At 36.0% G+C, this 20733-nt stretch overlaps 1 protein-coding gene across 1 annotated transcript in view; it reads right to left on the bottom strand.

The window, feature by feature from the left end:
• CDH13 (cadherin 13) overlaps positions 1-20733 on the bottom strand; it is a 1311104-nt gene that overhangs the window by 1061645 nt on the left and 228726 nt on the right. The window contains exon 3 of the mRNA XM_044659579.1: positions 6730-6841. Within this exon, the coding sequence (XP_044515514.1) occupies positions 6730-6841 (112 nt within the window). The remainder of the gene's footprint in view (positions 1-6729; positions 6842-20733) is intronic.

Here is a 20733-nt window from a genome sequence, read left to right on the forward strand (position 1 = left end):
ACAAGATGTTTAATTGTGTGTTAGCCTCAATTTTCCCATCTGAAAAATGAGGAGAGTGAACTCAATGGTGGCTGAAGTCCATTTCAGGTCTAAATCTATGATCGTATAATGACAAGCCTCAGCAGTAGGAGAAAAGGGATTAATTATTTAGTGAAAGTAAAAAGTACCCCTCCCAATCTAGTGCACAAATTTTGTCAGTCTTTTCCTAATTTCCTTAATTTGGTTGAGTCATGCCTGAATCTTCTTCCACAAAACAGGCCAATCTTTCCAATGTGGCAGAAATCCAGAAGTTTATAGAAAGTGGTAGGGTTTTCTGCTTCTGATATAGGAAGGTGCTAATTAGTCAGGCTGGATGGGCACATTAATGTTCCTAACATGGGAGATTCCAGGTAAAGGGAATTCTAGAAAAGAATCAGAGCAAGGTGTAAGATTTAAATTAATATCCAATAACTCCAAGTATTAATGTTATCAAGTTTATTAATACTCACTTGAAGTAGAAGGAATAAAAAGGAAATAGAAGTATAAAAACCTAATTATCTAACAAAAATAAGACCATGTAAGTTCTCCTGCCTGGACTAAAGCCAGCTTCCATGACTGCAATCACAGGAAGAGAGCGAGGGGTAGAGCTACGCCTACCTTAGCAAAACTTATATCCTCCCTACCTTAGCACTTAACAGGACAGGGAACATTGGAATCTGAAATTTAGAGTTCTAGGGAGCAAATCCTAATTATACAAGGGGTACCAGGAAGGAGGATGGGAATATTGAAAGCTTTTGTCTCTGTGTCTCCAATACCCAAGGCAAATGGTTTGAATACAAGTCACACTTAATAAATGTTTATTGAGTTAATGGATGATAAATGAATAGAGAGGAGAGATTATATCACTTACCACCCTCATGAATTCCCTCCCTGCCCCAAAACAATCTAGCTCTGAAAAAATACAAGTGTTTTGTTTTGGGTTTTTTTCTGGATGACCACAAACAGATTCTAAATTCTTCTTTTACCTCATTCAGCCAAAAAGACTTTCATTTTCAGTTGCTGTGCAGGGTGGGACCATGAAAGACTTCATGGTTATACATCTCTTCCTCACCTCATTATAAACACATAGTTTAAGACCAGAAGGGGGGCAAAATAGAGCCTCTTAAATCCAGTTCTTTTGATGCCACAACTAAAACAACTTTACATTCTTCCAATAATTAAGTTAATAAATCTCCCACTTGATCAAGGAGCAAAGCTTAAATGGTTAATGAAGAGTAGGAAATGGAAAGGAAGTTACTTCTGGCTTTTAAAAAGAAAAATAAACATACAGAACCAGTACCTGAATATGAAGACAAAAGCTCCAAACCATAGAAATTCTGAACCTAGAAACATGTATTTTCTCACCTCCCAGACAGAAAGGGTCATCTGTTCATTAGCATCCAAATTAAATCTTTTCAGAAGGGTCAAAAGGGCCTCTGTTTGGACATTTAATTCACTGGCAAAGTGTTTTTTTTTCTTGGTTAGCATTCAGGCCCTAGCAACCATTGCCTTTTTTCATTAATTGCCTTCATTTTTCAGATTCACAATTTGATTTATAGTCAATTAAAAATACCCTCAAAAGTCGTGGCTCATGTATGTTAAGTACAAACATGATTAATGTGATTAATTGAAGGGTCACATATGACCTAACTGTGGTGGGGGTAGTGTCATGGTGACACAGCTGAAAAGTGTCCTCAAAGAAGGCAGGATGGCTCAAGGCGCCTGCTGAAAGATCATGCCAGGGGATTACTGAAAGCGAGTAATGGAAGGTCAGAACCAATCTGGCAGGGTCTCAATATAATAATGAAATGATGTTACTCTAAACTACAAAGTAAAAATGAACTTGGCTATAAATAGAATGAGAGTGAACCCCACAGTGGGAATATTCCTTCTTTCTCTCTTTCAGTGGCCCATGTCCAGAGAAACATATGTCAAAAATCAAAGGGCTCACTTCCTGAAGATGAATGGGGAATCAGTCTCTTACTGTCCCAAGTTAGCTATCACTCATATCAATGTCTCTTCCATAAATTACTCAGATGGATTCCAACAATCTTTTTTTTTTTGCCTCATGAAGATTCTTCTTCCTTGATTAGAGAGTGAATGACAAGATACTAAAAACTAAAAAAGTTTCACAAAAAATAAAGGGAATAAATAAGGGTTTTTAAGAATCAATAGTAAAGTAGCAGTGAGGTAGCATAGTCAATAGAGCACCAGGCCTGGAGGTGGGTGGACCTGGGTTGAAATCTGACCTCAGATATTTCTGGGCAAGTCATTTAACCCTGATTACCTAATTTTACTGCTGTTCTGCCTTAGAATCAGTTAGGGTTTCTCAAAAATCAACATTAAAGCCAGGAACAAAATGAGCAACTTAGAATTCAATAATTCAGATCAACTTGTTAATTTCTACAATTTAAAAAATGGCTCATACCTGAGTAGCACAGACAGAAATTGGATAAACCAGGGTTGATTAGAGGCATAGGTATTAATCAATATTACAATTATTTATTAAGTACCAGCTATGTGTTAGCACTTAGCCGGGGAGAGAACACGTCCACAGAGATGAGAGAACCAACATAGGAGAAACTGTTGTCACAGTATGAGACAATCTGCATTGGCGTGGCTCAGTAATTTGCCACCTTACCAGTCCATATGATGGATTGCAGGAGGCACCAGTTCACTGTAAACTGTAGTGTCTCTAAACTTTACCAAAATAACAAACCACCTAGGGCACCAGGAAGGTGTCTGATTAACTGCTCCTGTAATCCTAACTTAGGTTATCATTTCATTTTCTCTAATAGCCTTTCCAATGAGAAAGTAGAAACAACAACAGAAACAACTAAAGTGCTCCAATTCACTTTCCAGATGGAGATGGAAAGCTTTTCTGAAGTTACAGAGCAGCTGGGACCGTGAAACAAACTACTAAAGGTATAATGAAAGAGAGCCTTAGATATATCAGAAAGTTTGATGCAACATTTTTATCTTGACATCTTATTGGAAAATGGCCTTTTAAAGACTAAATCAAGAGCTGTTGGTAGAAAGAAGAATAGAATAAAGATTTATTTGGATGTGAAAGAAAATAAAAAGTTTTTTAGATGAAGCTAAAGATGCATAGAAGTGAACATTGAATATAACATTAGGAAAATAAAAAATGGAGGGGACCATCTGTAACAGTTAAAGTAGAAAAGATGAGTCAATAAGAATTGAGAAGGAAAATGAAAAATGATAAAAAGAACTATCACTGCCTGTGAACATAGAGATGGGAAGCAATGGGAAGTAAATGACTGCATTCTCCTTAAATTGGAACAAGGAAGGATATGAAAGTCAGACCAGGGGCTCAAGTTCATAACCTATGATTTTAATCAGGATAACAAGTTACACTTTCTAACCAGATTAGAGAACTGGAAGGAATAGAAATGGTGACTGATCTATTGTTGTGTTTCCTTTTATTCTGCACATCATGAAACCTTACCAGCCCCTAGGATACTGTGGATCTAAGATATTGTAATAGGACCTAACAGCCACAGGAAAGGATATGACCATATGTCAGGAGCATAACAGAGGACAAAACAGAGATACCAATTCTATTAAGATATTTTATCTAATACCTCCTGGTACATAGAAAGTATCTCTACAACACCACACTTCTTTCTCCACCTGAAAAAAAAATCAACCTTACTTTTTTTATTCACATAGTATATGTTTTATATCTAGTTTCCTATACACATGCTGCCATCCCCAAATATAACATAAACTTCTTGAGGTCAAGTACTATTTATTCATTATTTTTGAATCCCCAGTGCCTAGTACAGTGTCTGACACAAAGGAGGTATTGAAAAAGTAGTAGAAGGTTCATTGATATTTAAGATGCATGACTTTCCCACATGACGTGAAGCATCAGGATCTATGGAAATATCAGTCTAATTCAACAACTATGGTCTGCTTCCATCCAGATTTTGATGCCCTTTATACATAGCCACTATTTTAAAAGAGGCCCCATCATTTATAACTCTTTCTGAGTACCACATGTTTCAGAGATTATGAGAGCATATATATTTTTGGCTGATTTGTAGAGTGAAAAGAAATATATTCCCATACATTGTGAAGTAGGAAATTTCCAAATGGTTTTTGTGGTTGCTGTTGCTGGTGGTAGGAGAGATCTACCTAGATCCAGCTCTAATAATCTTAAAGCAAACCATGTTGAGGTTGTGAGTTCTCGGTATTAGAGTATGGCAGATATTGCTTTCTCCAATTCTGTACTAACTTCAGACTTAGTTTATATACAATATAAACTCAGTTGGCACTGTCCACATTAACATTTCTTGACTCATGAAAATATGCCCAGCAGCATCAGTAAAAATCAACGATGATTCACACCACAGAAAGCACACACCCTATACATTCTATTTTTTTTTTTTTTGCTAATAGCTAAGAAACTCTTTCCATGCATGTGTTTGGCTCAGTGCTTAGTACAGTTTCTCTAAAGTAATTTCTAGATTTGCTGAATGGGCCAAGTCTCATTTTGCTGACCCAACACACATGCAAATATACAATTTTAAATGTCTCACTTCCTTCTCCTGAATGTGCTACATTGATAATTAGCATAGTTCCATTTAGCGTTAACTAGCCTACACAGAACCAACAACCATAACCCACTTAATTACTAGAGGAAAAAAAACTTTGATATTGGAATGTACAGTATGGTCTAGTTTAAATTAAAAAGATCCCCCTGAAGTCGGATTGTTTCCTGCTTCTCAGTGGAGAATTAAAAGCTATTTGGTGTAGAGAAGATTACAAAGGCAATCACAGTTAGGGACCTGCTTTGCATATCAACGCTTCTAATTTGCATACTCATGGTGGGCCTCACATTCCAAAGCATGTTAACATAGATGCGATTTGGGATAATAGCTGGAAAACCCAGAACAGTCAGCAGAATGGCTATCTATAAGCAGATGCCATTTGGAATATTGATTCTGATAAATGCAGGAGTAAAAAGACAATGAGAGCTTTTTGACCTATCTAGCCAAAGAAATTTCCTCTAGTGGCCAAATCATAATAATCATTCACAGATATCTAGTTATTAGATATGTTCTACATTTTCCCATTACTGGCTTTAATTACCAAACTCATTCCTCTAGCATCACTGTCAGCATCAGGCTGGAAGAGCAGAGCAAAGTTTGGTTTTGTATTAAGGAAGATTTTGATTCAAAAAATGCCTTATACTGAGTAAGTAAGTTGTTTAATTTATTGTTGCCCCATTCAGATCTAAAAGACTAAAAGTTGTAAGACAGTTACCAATCTGCATTGTTGGATGGAGTTTTCATATCAAGAATACCCTGTATGGAGGAAATCACAGACTTGAACTAGCATTTAAGAGATAGAGAGATGAGAGAGAGAGAGAGATGAGAGACAGAGACAGAAAGACAGAGACAGAGATATATAGAGAGAGAGACAGAGAGAGAAAGAGAGACAGAGAGAAAGCGAGAGAGGGATGGACAGAAAGATAGATAGACAGAAGGATATTTTTATATAAGAGAGGAAAGGAGAGGAGAGAGACATTTCATTATTCAAACTTTGGTTGCTTTGGCTATACATATACATACATGTACATGGGCCTTCATATGCACACAGATACATAAATATGTGTGTTTACATGTATATATGTGGATGTTATTAATATATGTACATGCGCATATGTATATGTATACTATATCCTTATATTTGGGGCTATCTTTGTCTCTCAGCTTATATGTCCATCATATACCTCTATGACCTGTCCTATATCTGAAAAACAACTCATTGTTTGAAACAAGTTTTCTATTTACATTAAGCAAACAGATAATTCAGGTTAATCATCACCATTTGATAATATGCCCTATTATAACCCATGGGGAAGTTTTAAGGTGGATATACTCTAGTTTAAGACACAAGTATACATGTTCTTCATTGAAAGCTTTTGAGTATGGGGCCCATAAGCCTTTCATTCAACCTGAATTTGTCTTTGAAGAATGTGATCTTCTACCGATCAAGATATGCTTTTTGCTATCCTAGGTCCTTAAAGTAGATAAATTGTGATGACATCATAATAATTAGAAAGAGGCTATAGCCATAGATATTAAGGACACTTTTTTTAAAGAAAGAATAAAAGCAATAGAACTTTTCCAAATGCCCTTTGATTAGCTGGAATAACTTGGATTTTGAATTACTAAATCACACAATCACCTGCACTAACAATATTCTTTTAGCAATATTTTGATAGTGTGCCATTAATTCCAAGGTCAGGAAACAGATAAGCTTTCTAATAAATGAAAAGGTAGTGGTTACAGTCTTTAACCTACCCCAGGTAGATGGTTTGTATTTACTTTATAAAGCACAATTCTTTAAGTTGAAAACAACCTCTTGCCCTGTGGTATCTGTTTTGGGGAAGGTCAGCTAAGGTTGAAAATGCCAGAATGGGAACCAATGAATGAGGCTTCTATGATAAGGGCAGTCACGAACTCTGCTTGCCATTTATCCTGACAAAGACCTAACTCAAAACTCTTTCACTGGGGCCAAGTCTTGGTATTAGGAAATTTGCAGAGAAAACAAGCTGTTCGCTCCGATAGAAGACATCCCTCAACAGTGAATCCATGCCCAACGTGGATTCACTAAACAGTGACAAATTCTGATATGAGCACAGACAGAATGTAACATTTTTTTCATGACATTTCTTACAGTTTAGAATCAATTGGTCCTCAATGAATTCAGCTGGCTGTTCAATGCGAAATATCTTTTGCTGAAATCCAGGGGTGCATTCCAAATCCTCTGCAAATGTGAGCAGCAACACCTGAGAAAACAAAAGGAAGAACTATTTTAATACTCATTGATTCATTTCTCACAGCAGTTACCCCCAAAGCTATGCGTTTTCACAACAATTTTAGATTTTAATTTTATATTCAAAGGAAGAAATGAGTAGCAATGGTTCTCAAAGGTATTGGCATCTTATTTTGGCAGTGTGTTGGAGAAAATACACTGATATCAAACAGACATGGCAGGTATCATGAAGCAACAATGGTGAGTTCTTCTGCAAAATTCTGCACCTGCTAAGACTCTTGCCAACTTCTTATTATAAAGTTTCATTTTCAAACATGACTCTGAACCAAAAACTCCTGTGGATGGATCATTGAGCAACAGTGCTCTTCACTGTCCCACAAACAAACAAGTACTTTTATCCTGGCCAGAAAGAAACAAGAATGTGGCAATCTCATTGGTTGTTGCTCCAATAGGACAACTCCACGAGGAGTTGTCCCTACTGTTGGACATCCTCTGAAATCCATAGGTACTAGAGGAGAATCAAGGCCCATCTCTAAATGCCAATATTTCCAAAATCATTTACTCTGGGATTTTAAATAGGATGGGACTCTGGAGATCTCCTGGCCCAATCCCTTCACTTGTTATAAGAAGAGTTTAAGAGAGATAAAGTGATTCCCCAAATTTATAAAGGTAGGAAATGGCAGAGATACAATTTGAACTTGGATCCATTTCCAGATAATCTAAGTCCAGAGCCAGATCTGGACAGCACTGCTATTAGAAGTAGAGTTTAAGGTTACAATGCAGAGATTTAAAAGGAATTACAAAGAGTAAATAATGACATTTTTTGACATTCCCTAACAGGAATAATAAAAGCAAGAATACTCCTGTCTAAAACAGACATATACTACTGCCTTCTGCTTTTAGGAGAGTTAGAGTCTGAGGAGACAGAGTCGAGTCTTTCCTCTTGGAAGACTATAGCCTGAAATTGGGACCCCATCTCCTCCTTGTACAAAGTTACAGTCCAAACTGGTCACACCATTATCTCCTGCTCCTAGAACACTGTAGCTAAGAAAAGCGATACTATACCCTCCTTTCTTGAAGGCTACATTCTACTGGTCAGCCACAACTCCCTTAGGAAACTATATTCTGAAATATATGAAATTGCCTTGGGCTTCTCTTAGGAGGCTCTTCCATGCACTGGTAAATACATTATTACTACATCTGTTCCAAATTCCTCATACACCTACATGCTGAGTAGGTAGCATGTAGGTGGCATGAAAAATAACTTACATGAATTCAGTGGCATTCTAACAAGTAGAAACCTATATAACCAGTCTCAATTTAGCCAGATAAATGATGAATGGTCCAAAGTATTGCTCCACCCAATGTTTACCATCATACCTTCCCATCTAATTAGTGAATTCTGTCCTTAAATGTTATGAGCCAATTAGATCAATCACATCCTCTGTTCTCCAAGTTCTCTAGGGATATAGAGGAAGAAAAATTAAGAACCAATTTGAAATGTATCTGTAATGACACTGAGTGAAATCTAACTCATTCCTGCATCTTTTTTTTATAGGTAAGTGGAATGGAAATACAGTTTGTTTCAGACCAATACTCACTTTAGATTAGCTGGAAATAGCCAGGGATGCTCTGGAGCCATAGAAGGAAGAAAACATGCTAGCTGATGCTCCAGTGCAAAACTTGCACTTCACAATAAAAAATGAATTATCTTATTCCTGTATAAATAATCCAGGTTGGTCACTCCCATCCAAAAGTGAATGAATCAGGTTAAAAGCTAAACTGTGCTTGATTGGGAGCTTTTAGGCCAGACCTATGATTTGTTTATACATAGAACACTTTCTAGCAGTGCTTCTGTTCTGTAATTTAAATAGCTTTAATTGCATGGGGGGAGAGGGGAGATTGGAGTGTGCTAAGAAGTTAGGTGACTTGATCAGGGTCACAATACCAAATGTTACAAAGGGTAGAACTAAAATCTAGATCTCCCTGTGTCTAAGCCTGGCTTTTTTATCCAACATGCCTCTCACTGAGACAGTTGACAAAGCAATAACTCAGGTCTGAAAGATTAAAACTTAAAGGTAGTTTTACAAGAGATAGCAAAGATATCTATAAATATTGCCTTCGGTCAAATGTCTCCAGAGAAAAAGGACATTTGAATTCTTTTGCAGTGTTTTTCCTTAAAATGAAGCCAATCTAAATACAGATCAAGTCAGCATCAGTCTATATTCCTACATATAGGGCAAGTGTTGTGTCATTTTAACAAACAGAAGGTGACCTTTTCTCACATAGAAATAATTATCAGATCTGGCCTGGTCTTGCTGTGAAATGTTCAGTTTCATTCTCGCTATGCAACTCTCACCACTTTCTTCTCTGCCAGACATTAGACAAGATGTCAGATTTGTCATCACGTGGGAAGCTTTTTATTAATTATCTCACTGAAGCAAAGTCCTTTTTTGTAATTTATTTTTCACACCAAGAAAATTCTTCTATTGAACTAAATGTCTATCTTGTTAAATTGTTTTTCTGCTAAAGGTCTTCACTTTGAAAAATCCCAGAAGAAAAGAAATAAACTGGGCAACAATTGATGTTGAAAAGAAGGGGCTGCTCCCATTATGCTGTAGGCAGCATATCTTGGAGTTGGCCCTGGCTGCTTGGCATTTGTTATCTAAAAGACTGAATACCTAAATCTATGAGACAATAGAGAAGTCTCTCCAATTGGAAAGCAAACATAATAACCTATAATAACATCTGGACCTTTCCTCTTGGGCAGTGAACAGGATCACATGAGCTTCCTCAGCTGGTATTAGAAAGAGGTTTTATCTGTCATCCCACAGGGAGTCTTTTTGTTAATCATCTTGCTGAATTAATATACTATCTTACAAATTAACTGTGAGTTTCCAATAAAATCATATGCAGAACCACTTTTCACCTGATGGGAATCACTGAGAATGGCTAGGAATGTGATGAGTGATTATGATATAAAAGTAGATGGGTATCCTATTCCTTATTCAAAGGAATGGGTCAGACACATTGGAATGGGAAAATTGTATAGGGAACCAAGAACATGTACTCTTAAATGTATTCCATGAACAAGGACTGAAGTATGATGGAAAATAATTTAGGTAAGAAATTGAAGGGAGAATTATAATCAATATTATAGGAGTATATTACAAAGTACCTAGACAAAGAGGGGAAATGGATCTTAAGTTCTAGAAGTCAATTCAATTCACTCTTTTGCAGTTCAGTTCAAAAAGTATTTATGGGTCCACTATGTGCTAGATATCATAGCACATATATATGTGCTAGGATATAAAGATAGAAGGAAAAAGTCATCACCCTAAAATGTCTTACATTTTATAGAGAAGAGGAATGACCTGTACATATATATTATTAAAGATAAAAAAATTCATATGATTTCTAGAATGACAATATAGATCTAATACAAAGAGCAATTTGTTGCCAAATTCTCCAAATGGGGGAGGCGGGTTCAAGAGAGCACAATGGGAGAGTAGGAAAGGTTGGAATGGGACACCAGAGGGATGGTGCTTACAGATGCCAAGGAGCTGAAAATGGTAATCCAGGAAGGGAACTTTGGCCTGGGCAGCCTTCATTTCAGAATCACAAGAATTCTCAGATGGGGTTATATAGGGTAGTAGATTGCTAAATTCCTTATCAGAAAGCTTTTACAAATGTAGTACACTATTTATGGGAGATTTCAACCTCCTCAACTTCCTCTGGATTTCCCTCTCTTCTAAAAGCAAAGTAGGTTGCAAATTCATGCCTTGCTGAACTGAGAGCTTCATTCTTTTGTTGGAGGAAAGGATAGGAAGAATAACTATTCTGGAACAGATTCTAAGTAAATCAGTACACTTAACAACAACAAAAATTAATGCATGCCTGCTAAAATGAAAATATTATGCTATATATTGGTGATAAAAATTAAATACTTTTTATCTTTAATACTACATAATATTGTGATTATGGGTGCTGAGGACAGTTCATAATCCCTTATTCTTTATGTCTAGATTTTTGTTTGTGAAAGTAAATAATATGGAATAAGTCTGGAAAGTCAGATTGAAGCAACATTATGTCATCCTTTTTTAATTTAAATTTTATTTTTATTGTCACACAAAACACACTTTCATATTGGTCATTGTAGTAAGAGCAAACTAGTATATAACCAAAACCCCCAAAATAAAACCATATACTAATGTGAAAGACAAATGCCAGAGTTCTTTATATGGAGGTGGATAGGATTCCCTGTTATGTCTTTCAGGATTGTCCCAGCTCATTGCATTGCTTGAAGTTGCCAAGTTTTCACAGATAATCATTGTCCAGTATTGCTGTTACTGTGTAAAATGTCCTACTCATCCTGTTTATTTTGCTCTGCATCGATTTCTGCAAATATTTCCAGCTTTTTCTGAAATATCTTGCTTAGCATTTCTAATAGAACAATAGAATTCCATCTCCAACATGTACCAAAATTTGTTCAGCCATTCCCCAATTAATGGACATCCCCTCAATTTCCTATTCTTTGCCATTACAAAAAGAATTGCCATGAATATTTTTGTAAAAGTAGGTCCTTTCCCCTTTTTTATGAGCTCTTTGGGATACTGATCCAGTAGTGGTATTTCCAGATCAAAGGGTTTGCACAGTTTGATAGTCCTTTGGGCATAGTTCCAAGCAAGGTTGGGAGATAATTCATGTATATATTTTTTATTCTGGATTCACTAAAGGTTTTGATCAGACCCATAATATGTAGATCTATACCGAAGGAAGATGATTTGACAGCTGTGGAAAGTCTTTTAGGAGAGGAGAGCTTGGGGAGAACAATACAAGGTTATTAGACAGTATGGAATAATAGTGGCTATGTCAGTGAATGGAAGGGAATAGAAGAAAGAGAAATGGTGTCGGACTTAACATGTGATCACTGACTCCTATCTTTCTCAATTCCTATAGCCAACCAAAGCTATTTACATAGTATCTCTTGTATCCATCCTCTTTTCTCCTTACCAAACTATTGCTCTAGTTCAGGTCCTCATCACCTTTCAACTATAGTCATAGATGAGGTCTCCCTACCTCCACTTCTCTCCTCTCCAATTCACTCCACACAGGTACCAAACAGATACCTTCTACTTGAAGCCCTTTCTAAATCCCCCCAGTTGCTGTGACTAAAAAAATTATTTTTAATATAATACTATATGTATACATAAATATGCATGATGAATATATAGTATATACAAGGTATAAATGAGATGTATTTTTATACATTATATTTGTATATTAAACATACTTATGTGTGGACAGTATCTACTTATCTGCGTATGTGGCAGCGGTTGCCATGATAAATAATTATTGACAGCTTAATTTGATATGGAGGGCGTGAGAAAGGAAAAATTCAAAGAAGATTCTCAATCTAGTAACCTAAATAAGGATGGTGGTACATTCAACAGAAATGGAATAGCTTGGAGGAAGGGTAGTTTTGATAGCAAAGACAATGAGCTCCATTTGCTTAGGCTGTATTTGTACCATGTAGAGAGCTCTATTTGGAAGTTGAAACTTTGATGAAAGATTAGGAAGGCATACATACATAAACATGTATAGATTGACATAAGTATATATGTGTATATACACATACATATGTTAAATATGTATATGGGGCATTTATTTTATTTATTTGGGATTATATGTGCATGTATACATAAATATGCACATATATATTTATTTATTTAACTTATCTGTTTAGATCTTAGTAATGCTGACAAAATCACAAGGGAAAGAAGAGGTTCCAGGAGTATAAGAACTCATGAATGATATATAAATGGGAGGAGGTAACCAGGACATTATTGATCTCAAGTTAAGTAGGAAAAAACAAGTATAGTCTAGTGTCCACCTAAGTTTTTATGATGGTGGATTTTGGAGAGTTTAGAATAGAAATGTAAGAACCTATAGTCTAAATTCTAAAAGGGAATTCAAGAAGGACAGAAACTGTCAAGAACAAATTTCAGAGAACATAAATCCAAATGATTCCAATAAGTAAGTAAAGGGAAACTGTTTAAAGAGATATCACTTCCAATTTTTCGAAGACATGTAAAGAAGAAAAATGAAATGACAAGTGACTTAGGATATATAGATATAGATATAGATATAGATATAAGTAATATGTTCTATACTTCCAGGAATGTTAAAATGTAAAATTAACTGAGACGATGAGAATTAAGGATAAGAAAAGGATCTCTTAGCTGTGTGAGGAAAAAAAAGATTAAAGAAAGGATAGGAAAACATGTCTATGTGAATAGGAAAATATTAATGGCTAACAGAGGTAAGGCAGAAGTTTTTACACTCTATTTTCCTTAAGTAAAACAATCCTCAGATTGGGAAAAAAGACAAAAAATATTTAACAAGGAATTGAAGGCAAATTGAAAGAGGATATGGGTTGAGGTTGCCCCTCTATAAATTCAAATCATCAAGTTTAGGTGCATTCCACTCCAGGGTACTCAAAGAACTTTTAGATGAAAGGAAATTATTTGAACTACAAATTATTGGAACTGACTTCTGTATTCAAAGTATATGGTTAGAAAAGTGATGATCACTGTAGGCCTGTTGGGGATGCCAGAAGGAAAAAAAAAAGACTATGAAAGAAATTTCCTTTTTTGACAGGTTTGCTAGTAGGACACTCTATTGGAATTGCCAGAGTCCTGTATTGACCCTGTGACTTAAAGAGACTGTACTTTGACAAATTAATCCCTCCCATCTTTAGGGGCTGAAAAAGCTGAAATTACCTGATAGGAGAGAGGAAGCACATGGAAGTACAAATACAATGGGAACAACCCTGAGCAAAGGAGGAGCTGAGTTGCCATATGAAGAGACAACTGCTCTGAGGAGCAGATGCTAAGATTCCCTGACCAGAGCAGTGTGATTGAATCATGATCAAGAGACACAGAACAGATGCTGTGTTGCTCGAACCGTAAGGCTGCTGAGACCAGAACTGTTGATTATACATTCCCCTCATATTTTTTTCTCTCCCTCTCTCAATAAGGTCTGTGCTAAATTCTCAAAACTAATCTCAGTTTCTTAACAAAGCTTGTCCACCTTTCTAGGTACTTGTCTTTTAAGCAGGTTATTATGATAAATGTGGTTAACATTGTACTGTTAGTTTGTGTATGTCAAAAGAAGCAGAAAGAATAAATAGGTGAAAGAATTCAATTTTAACTTCTAGTATATTTTGGTACTACACTTTTTTTTCTGGCTGGGGGCTCAGAGCTGTAGAAAGAGAATTATTGACTCATGTTTTTACAATTTCCTAAGTCAAAGGGAACATTTATTTAGAGACCTCTCTCTCCCCAAGCAATGAATGAGTTAGCAATTTGGTTGTGGATAAGATTTTGACTAACTGGCTGAAACTGGTTGTATGTGTGTGGAAAGGGGAGTTAGAGGCTTTGCTGTTTTCCTTTCTTTGCTGCCTACTGCTCTTTGAAAGGAAAATCCCCTGCTAAATTGAAGGATCCCAGGGAGTGGCTAGAGAAAAGAAATTAAGTATAAAGTAAGAAGAAAGCAAGAAAAGAAGTCATCTCTACCTTCTATTATCATGGAAACAAATAAAATAATATAGGGTTGTTTTAGCATGGTAAAGGGCAAGTCCTTCAGTGAAAAGCCATGTATGTGTTAAGGAACATGGCCAGGGACACCCTTCATAGTTCCCCACATGCTCCAATGGGGTGCACTCTAGCCACAATAGATGAAAGAGGCCCTTAATTACTCCCATAATATTATTCTGGAATAATAATAACATGTTACAAATGTTGTCATCACTTCTGGCTGAAATGAAGATATATGAAGTCTCACAATATACTTAGGTACAGAATCCACCTCATCCAAAATGTAGTCATAAAAATATAATTGTAAATATTGATTGAGGCCTTTGCTATAGTGTCCTAAGGATCTATCTGTGTCCCTATTCTATTGAACATTTTTAATAATGTGCATTGAGGTATAGACAGCATGTTCATCAAATTTGGCAGTTTCACAGAGTAGGGAGGGACACCTAATAGGACAATCCTGTAACAATCATCAACTATGTGATCTTGGTCAAGTCACTGAACTTCTCTAAACTTCAAGTATTTCTTTAAGATTATGAGATATGTATAGGCTGTTATCTGTGCCATCACAAGAAATTCCTGCACATGATTATACATTTAGAGCTGGATAGGACCTTAGAGACCCTCATTTTATAAATGAACAAATTGAGATGGAGACAGGTGAAATGACTACTTCCTGTGGGTATTAAATAATTAGGGTAAAGCATGGATCTTTTAGGGGAATACTACTAGAGACTTTTTATCTGTAAAATATTTGTTCATTTTCTACCCAGTTTTTTTTTCTTCCCTCCATCATCTTTCAAATTTTACTGACAATGGCTTATCACATGTCAGATTTTTTTTCCAGTCCCCAAAGATGCAATATATCTGGACCTGGCAATTATAGCTTATTGAGTACACTTAAGGTTTTCTCTCACTTTTTATTTGTCTTTTCTTTTGTTTTGTTTTCAAACCTTTATCTTCCATTTTAGAATTTATACTAAGTATCAGTTCCAAGGCAGAAGAGAGATAAGGGTTGGGCAATTGGAGTTGTGACCAACAGGTCACACACATGGAAATATTTGAGGCCACATTTGAATACAGGACTTCCCATCTCCAGGCCTGCTTCTCTATCCACTGAACCACTTGGCTGTCCCTTATTTGTTACTTGTTGTACAACTCTGTCTTAAAAGTAGTTTGGTTAGAACACTGATTTTTGGTACAGTTCACTTGCTTGGGATATAACATTCCTTCTTCCTATCTACCTTCTTGATCAGTTTACATAATTTTAGGAGGAGAGAGTATGAAATCTTAGAGATGAAATGTTCAGAAAAGTTCTCTTTCTTCTAACTGTCTGAGGAAAGAAGCATACTAATATGGTATAGTGGAAAGAATGTTCATCCTGGAGTCAGAGAATCTGCCTTCAATTACTCTGACACCTAACAAGCAATGTGACTTTAGGCAAATCATCTCTGCTTTCTGAGCCTCCTCTTCCTCCTCTATAAAAAAGTGGGCTGTTAACATCACAATCACCAAAAATTTTTTTCATCACTGACAGTATCTGCTTTTTTGGTATATGTGAAGTTCTCTGCTTCAGAATTCTAGCCCAATCCAGTCTCAGAAACAGCAGAAGTTTGCATTAACATTGGTTCCAAGCACGGTTCTGCCTCCACCCCCCCCCAGCCCCAAGGATTCTGATCATCACATTGCTCATTAAACCAAATGCAACAGCTTCCCCTTTCAGGGGAAAAAATAGCTTACTTCTTTTTCACAGTGAAATCTGGAGACATCTTTTCAACAAAGATGTGAAGTCTCGCAACTACCAAAACTCAAATGGCATCCAGACTTCTTGTGCTTCCTGAGATCTCTCATTTCAGTGTTATGCACCAATATCTGCGTCTGTGCCTATGAATGTATCAAACCAAACATCTGTGTTTTGCACACATACGCTTACTTGCACATTGTAGAATATGTGTTTTATTCACATATACATAGATACATATAGTCAGATGGCACTTGGTCTGAATCATAGACTTGAAATTAAAAAAAAAAAAAGAAATACAGATCTTTCCTTCTATATTATAAATTTAAGGCTACCCTCAGTTTAGGTGTTGGGGAAAGTAAGAATTTATGATAGACGTGAATAACAGAGGTTTTATTTGTTTGAACTTATTGTTAAGAGAAAATCATAACCAAATAAACAAATAAATGAAAGTAATGAATAAAAAAATTAAAATTAAAAAAAGAGAGAGGCTTCTGTGAAAATTCACTCTATTTACAGCAACTGTTATACAAATTTTGCTTTTAGAGAGTTGCTTGGTGACACTGAAGTGAAACTACTTTCTAAGGGTCACAATGCCAGTTAGAGTAGTCATTTGAACGCTAATCATCCTAACTTTTTACCTTTGATTCACTGTGGACATTTAGGTGACACAGTGGATAGAGTGCTCGGCCTGGAATCAGGAAGCCTCATCATCCTGAGTACATCTATGGCCTCAGACATCTAATAGTTTTAGGATTCTGAGCAAGTCATTTAAGACTGTTTGTCTCAGTTTCATCATCTGTAAAATGAGCTAGTGAAAGAAATGGCAAACCACACTAGTATCACTTCCAAGAAAACCCCAAATGGAGTCATGAAGAGTCAGAAATGTCTGATATCTTCTCATCAGAAGATAATACATCCTTAAATAAAAAAAAAAACTATGTAAGAGATGTGACACAGTCTATATAGAGAACATGATGCAGACATATGTATATCTATATGGAGAGAATTATTTATGAACTTCATGTGAATTTTTTATTGGGGGGTAAAGAATTAAAATGTTGAATATATATTTTCCCCAGAAGAATATAAAAATGAAAAAGTGATTCAGAGATAAGATATATTTATATGACACAAAGCAAAACACTGGGAAGGATATTATTTGCATCTCTGGAAAAGATAACACCTGGGAGTAACCAGAAATTACATATGGAATCATTAACTTACTTTGTAACCCTGACCAACTCTTCCCTCTGTCTGAGTCTCATTTAGCTCCTTTGAAAAAATGAGAGAGCTAGGACTAAAAAGTCTCTGAAGTTCCTCCAAACTGATGACTCTAAATCTAACCTTACTAATTCTTGGGACCACAATCTGAAGACACTTTGAAAGACTGATTAATGTCTTCATTCACTGGGAATATTAAGAGAAAATCCCTGGTCTGGATGATTTGACAATCCAGCCAGAAGGGGTTACATATACCCCCATAGCTATATGCAAAATAGTTATGAGGTAATTTAGAGAGAGGGGGGCACTAGCAATTCTGGTGATTGGGAGAACAGGAAAGAGTTAAATCTTGAAAATGGTTTTTGATTAGAGCCTTGAAGGAGTACCTAATAAACCCTTCTGAAGTTGGGACACAAAATTGAAAACCGTAACTTCCTTCTTCCCCTTCTCACACGCCTGGCATTTTTTTAAAGCCTACAAAACAACAATATTGTCCATATTCCCCCAGATAGACAAGAAATGTGTAAACCACCAAATATCAAGTTTTAATGAACAATCAAGTCTGAGGGAGATGTTTCAAGTGAAAGTTACTTAGATGGATCAGAGGTGGAAGAAACTCCAGAGGTCATCCAGCACAACTTTAACCTGAACAAATACCTATATATTTCCTCCTCAAGGTGGCCTTCTAACATCCATCTGAAGCTCTCTAAATTATGGTGAATTCACTGCCTAGGAAGATAGCACTTTCTACTTTTGGATCTCTTTAATCATGAAGAATTCCCTTCTATGAAGACTAAATTGACTCCTCAGCAACTTCCACCCTCTTATATTATACAGTACAAGTCCAATACCTCTTCCACACAATAGCACTTAAATAGAGAGAGACCCTCCAGAGAAAATTAGGATTAGATAAACTCAGAGTCCACTTCCAATACCAGGCAAAATTTCTTGCAATGCCTGAAATATTTTATTTTATATGAAAAAAATACAGAAAGTTTCATCTCCACAGTGAAATGGCATTTTTGTTCATCTGGTGATTTGTTGTTTGTTTTTTTTTCAGGAATGTAAATTCTATCAGCCTCAGGTAACTCTGAGTAGGCTTATCTCTAGCTCAAGGTTATATTCAAGCAAACTGAATGGAAAGCAGGGATGTTTCCCTCATCTACTTGGTTTTTACCCCAATATAGCTTCCTCCCTCCCAACATACACACACTTTAGGGATTTAATCTATTTTACCAAGAGATGGTTCAGTGAAGCCCATTCAAGCTATTCCTCTTAATCTTGATAGTGAGTTTGGGCCATTGTTGTAAGAAAGGCTATTAAGATTTGGCAATAAGATTCTTCATGGGTGATAAGTACCCTTCTAAAGGGACTGCATATCCATTTACTGCCTTGCTCTGTCCTCAGAATGAAAGTCACACTTGGAATATTGAAGGGTGGGTGGGTTAAGAAAATGGAAATTAGAAGGATATGATTGGCTCAGATGAATTCAGGTCTCTTGTCACTGAGAAACATGGATGGCGTAGGTTTCTGAAAAGACATTAACAGGGGTCCTACATAGTCAGGGCAATTTTCATAAGGAAAGTATGTGCTCAAGTATTTATTGTATAAAGTCTTATTCAAGCACGAGCCAGGGAAAAGTGCACCTGATCCAATATCATTGCTATTATTTGAGAAGTAATTTATGAATCTATGTATGCATATTTTTTACTATAAGGATCTGTTCAGACTTGATCTCTTTAAGTAAAAATTTCCAAGTCAACAAAGTCTGCAAAAATATGCAAATAGAATGCTCTTCCAGAGATTAAAAAAAGAAAAATAGAGATGGGCAGCTTTGGGCAGGCCTCTGAAGAGGGTAAAGGCCAACTGGATGGAAATAAATGGTGTGACCAGGCAACGTTTCCATATTCATTTCACCTTCAGATATCAATCTCATTAATGAAACTATGACCAAGAATTAACCCATCTTTGTTGTCAGGTTAATGGACATTAGAAGCAAACCTTTATGTAAATAACTTTTAATTTAAGGTAGGGTGGTTAAGATCTCACTTCAAAGGTGAGTTAACCACTTTCTGGGCTCAGAGAATAGGGTAGGATTAAGAAAGAAACTATTGCTCAATTGTTTGTTCAAGTAACCTAGGAAAGAGCTTCAAAAAACTGTTATTATAAATCAAGACCCTACTTTTAAATAGCTTCTGGTCCCCATAGAATATGAAGCACCAACTACAAGTTAAGCACTCGGCAAGGGGTAATGAAGACAGAAGGACAAAAATGTAATAGTTCCTGTCTTTAAGCAGCTGACATTATTTTAAAGGAAATATTTACATAGATAACTCAATACAATGTATAGGCACAATTAAATACAAAGAAATTTTGTGGAGAAAGAAAAATACACCTGGTAGGATTATAAAAGTGTTTGTATAGAAGGTGATAGTTGAGCAGATTTGAGCTGAGCCTTAAAGGAATCAGGATTCCATGGAGGATTCACAAACTATGAAGGTTCAATAATACAAATGGATTCTGTTTACTTGAGGCAGCTATATGGTACCCCTTATTAGCTGTGTGACCATGGGCAAGTCAAGGAACCTCTGCCGACTTCTGTTGCCTCTGTCATAAAACAAGGATAAAAATCACAGTACCAACACCCAGGATTGCTGTCAGGATCAAATGACTTATTTGTAAAATTTGATGCAAATTTTAAAACATTATAAAGATGCTACCTATTATTAAAGTAAGTTTTCCAAATCACTATCCCAAAGAAATATTCCCAATGAAAAATGACCATTAAAAGGTGATAGCTCCAGGACTCTACTGAGGTGCTCCTTTCAGGACTAAACAAGCAAAAAGTACCTTGATATCAGAAGCTTAATGCCCAAGGAATAAATAAAAACTGTGTATTAAGTTTACTCTCATTTCTGAAACAATATTAAATAATATTGGTGATAATGGACATCCTTGTTTCACTACCGATCCTTTAGGGAAGGCTTCTAAATTATACCCATTATAGATAATGTTTGCTAATGGTTTTAGGATAAAATTCTTATCATTCTAAAGAAAAATCCATTTATACCTATGCTTTCAAGTATTTTTAATAGGAATGAGAGTGGCATATTTTGCCTCATTATTTCTTGTAGACAACTTTCATTAATGAAACATTAAAGTAAAAAAAAATACCTACAATATTGGTAAATAAATTACTTTAAAGGTGATTTCACATGTAACACCATGCTCAGAAAAAAAAAATTATGGAATTCACACTGGTAATTTCTGTTTTCGTGAACAATGATTTGGCATGGTGTAGTGCAGAGCTATCAAAGATAAACCAGGAGCCCACATGCAGGC

Source organism: Gracilinanus agilis, chromosome 2, assembly GCF_016433145.1.
Source record: "Gracilinanus agilis isolate LMUSP501 chromosome 2, AgileGrace, whole genome shotgun sequence".
NCBI lineage: Eukaryota > Metazoa > Chordata > Mammalia > Didelphimorphia > Didelphidae > Gracilinanus > Gracilinanus agilis.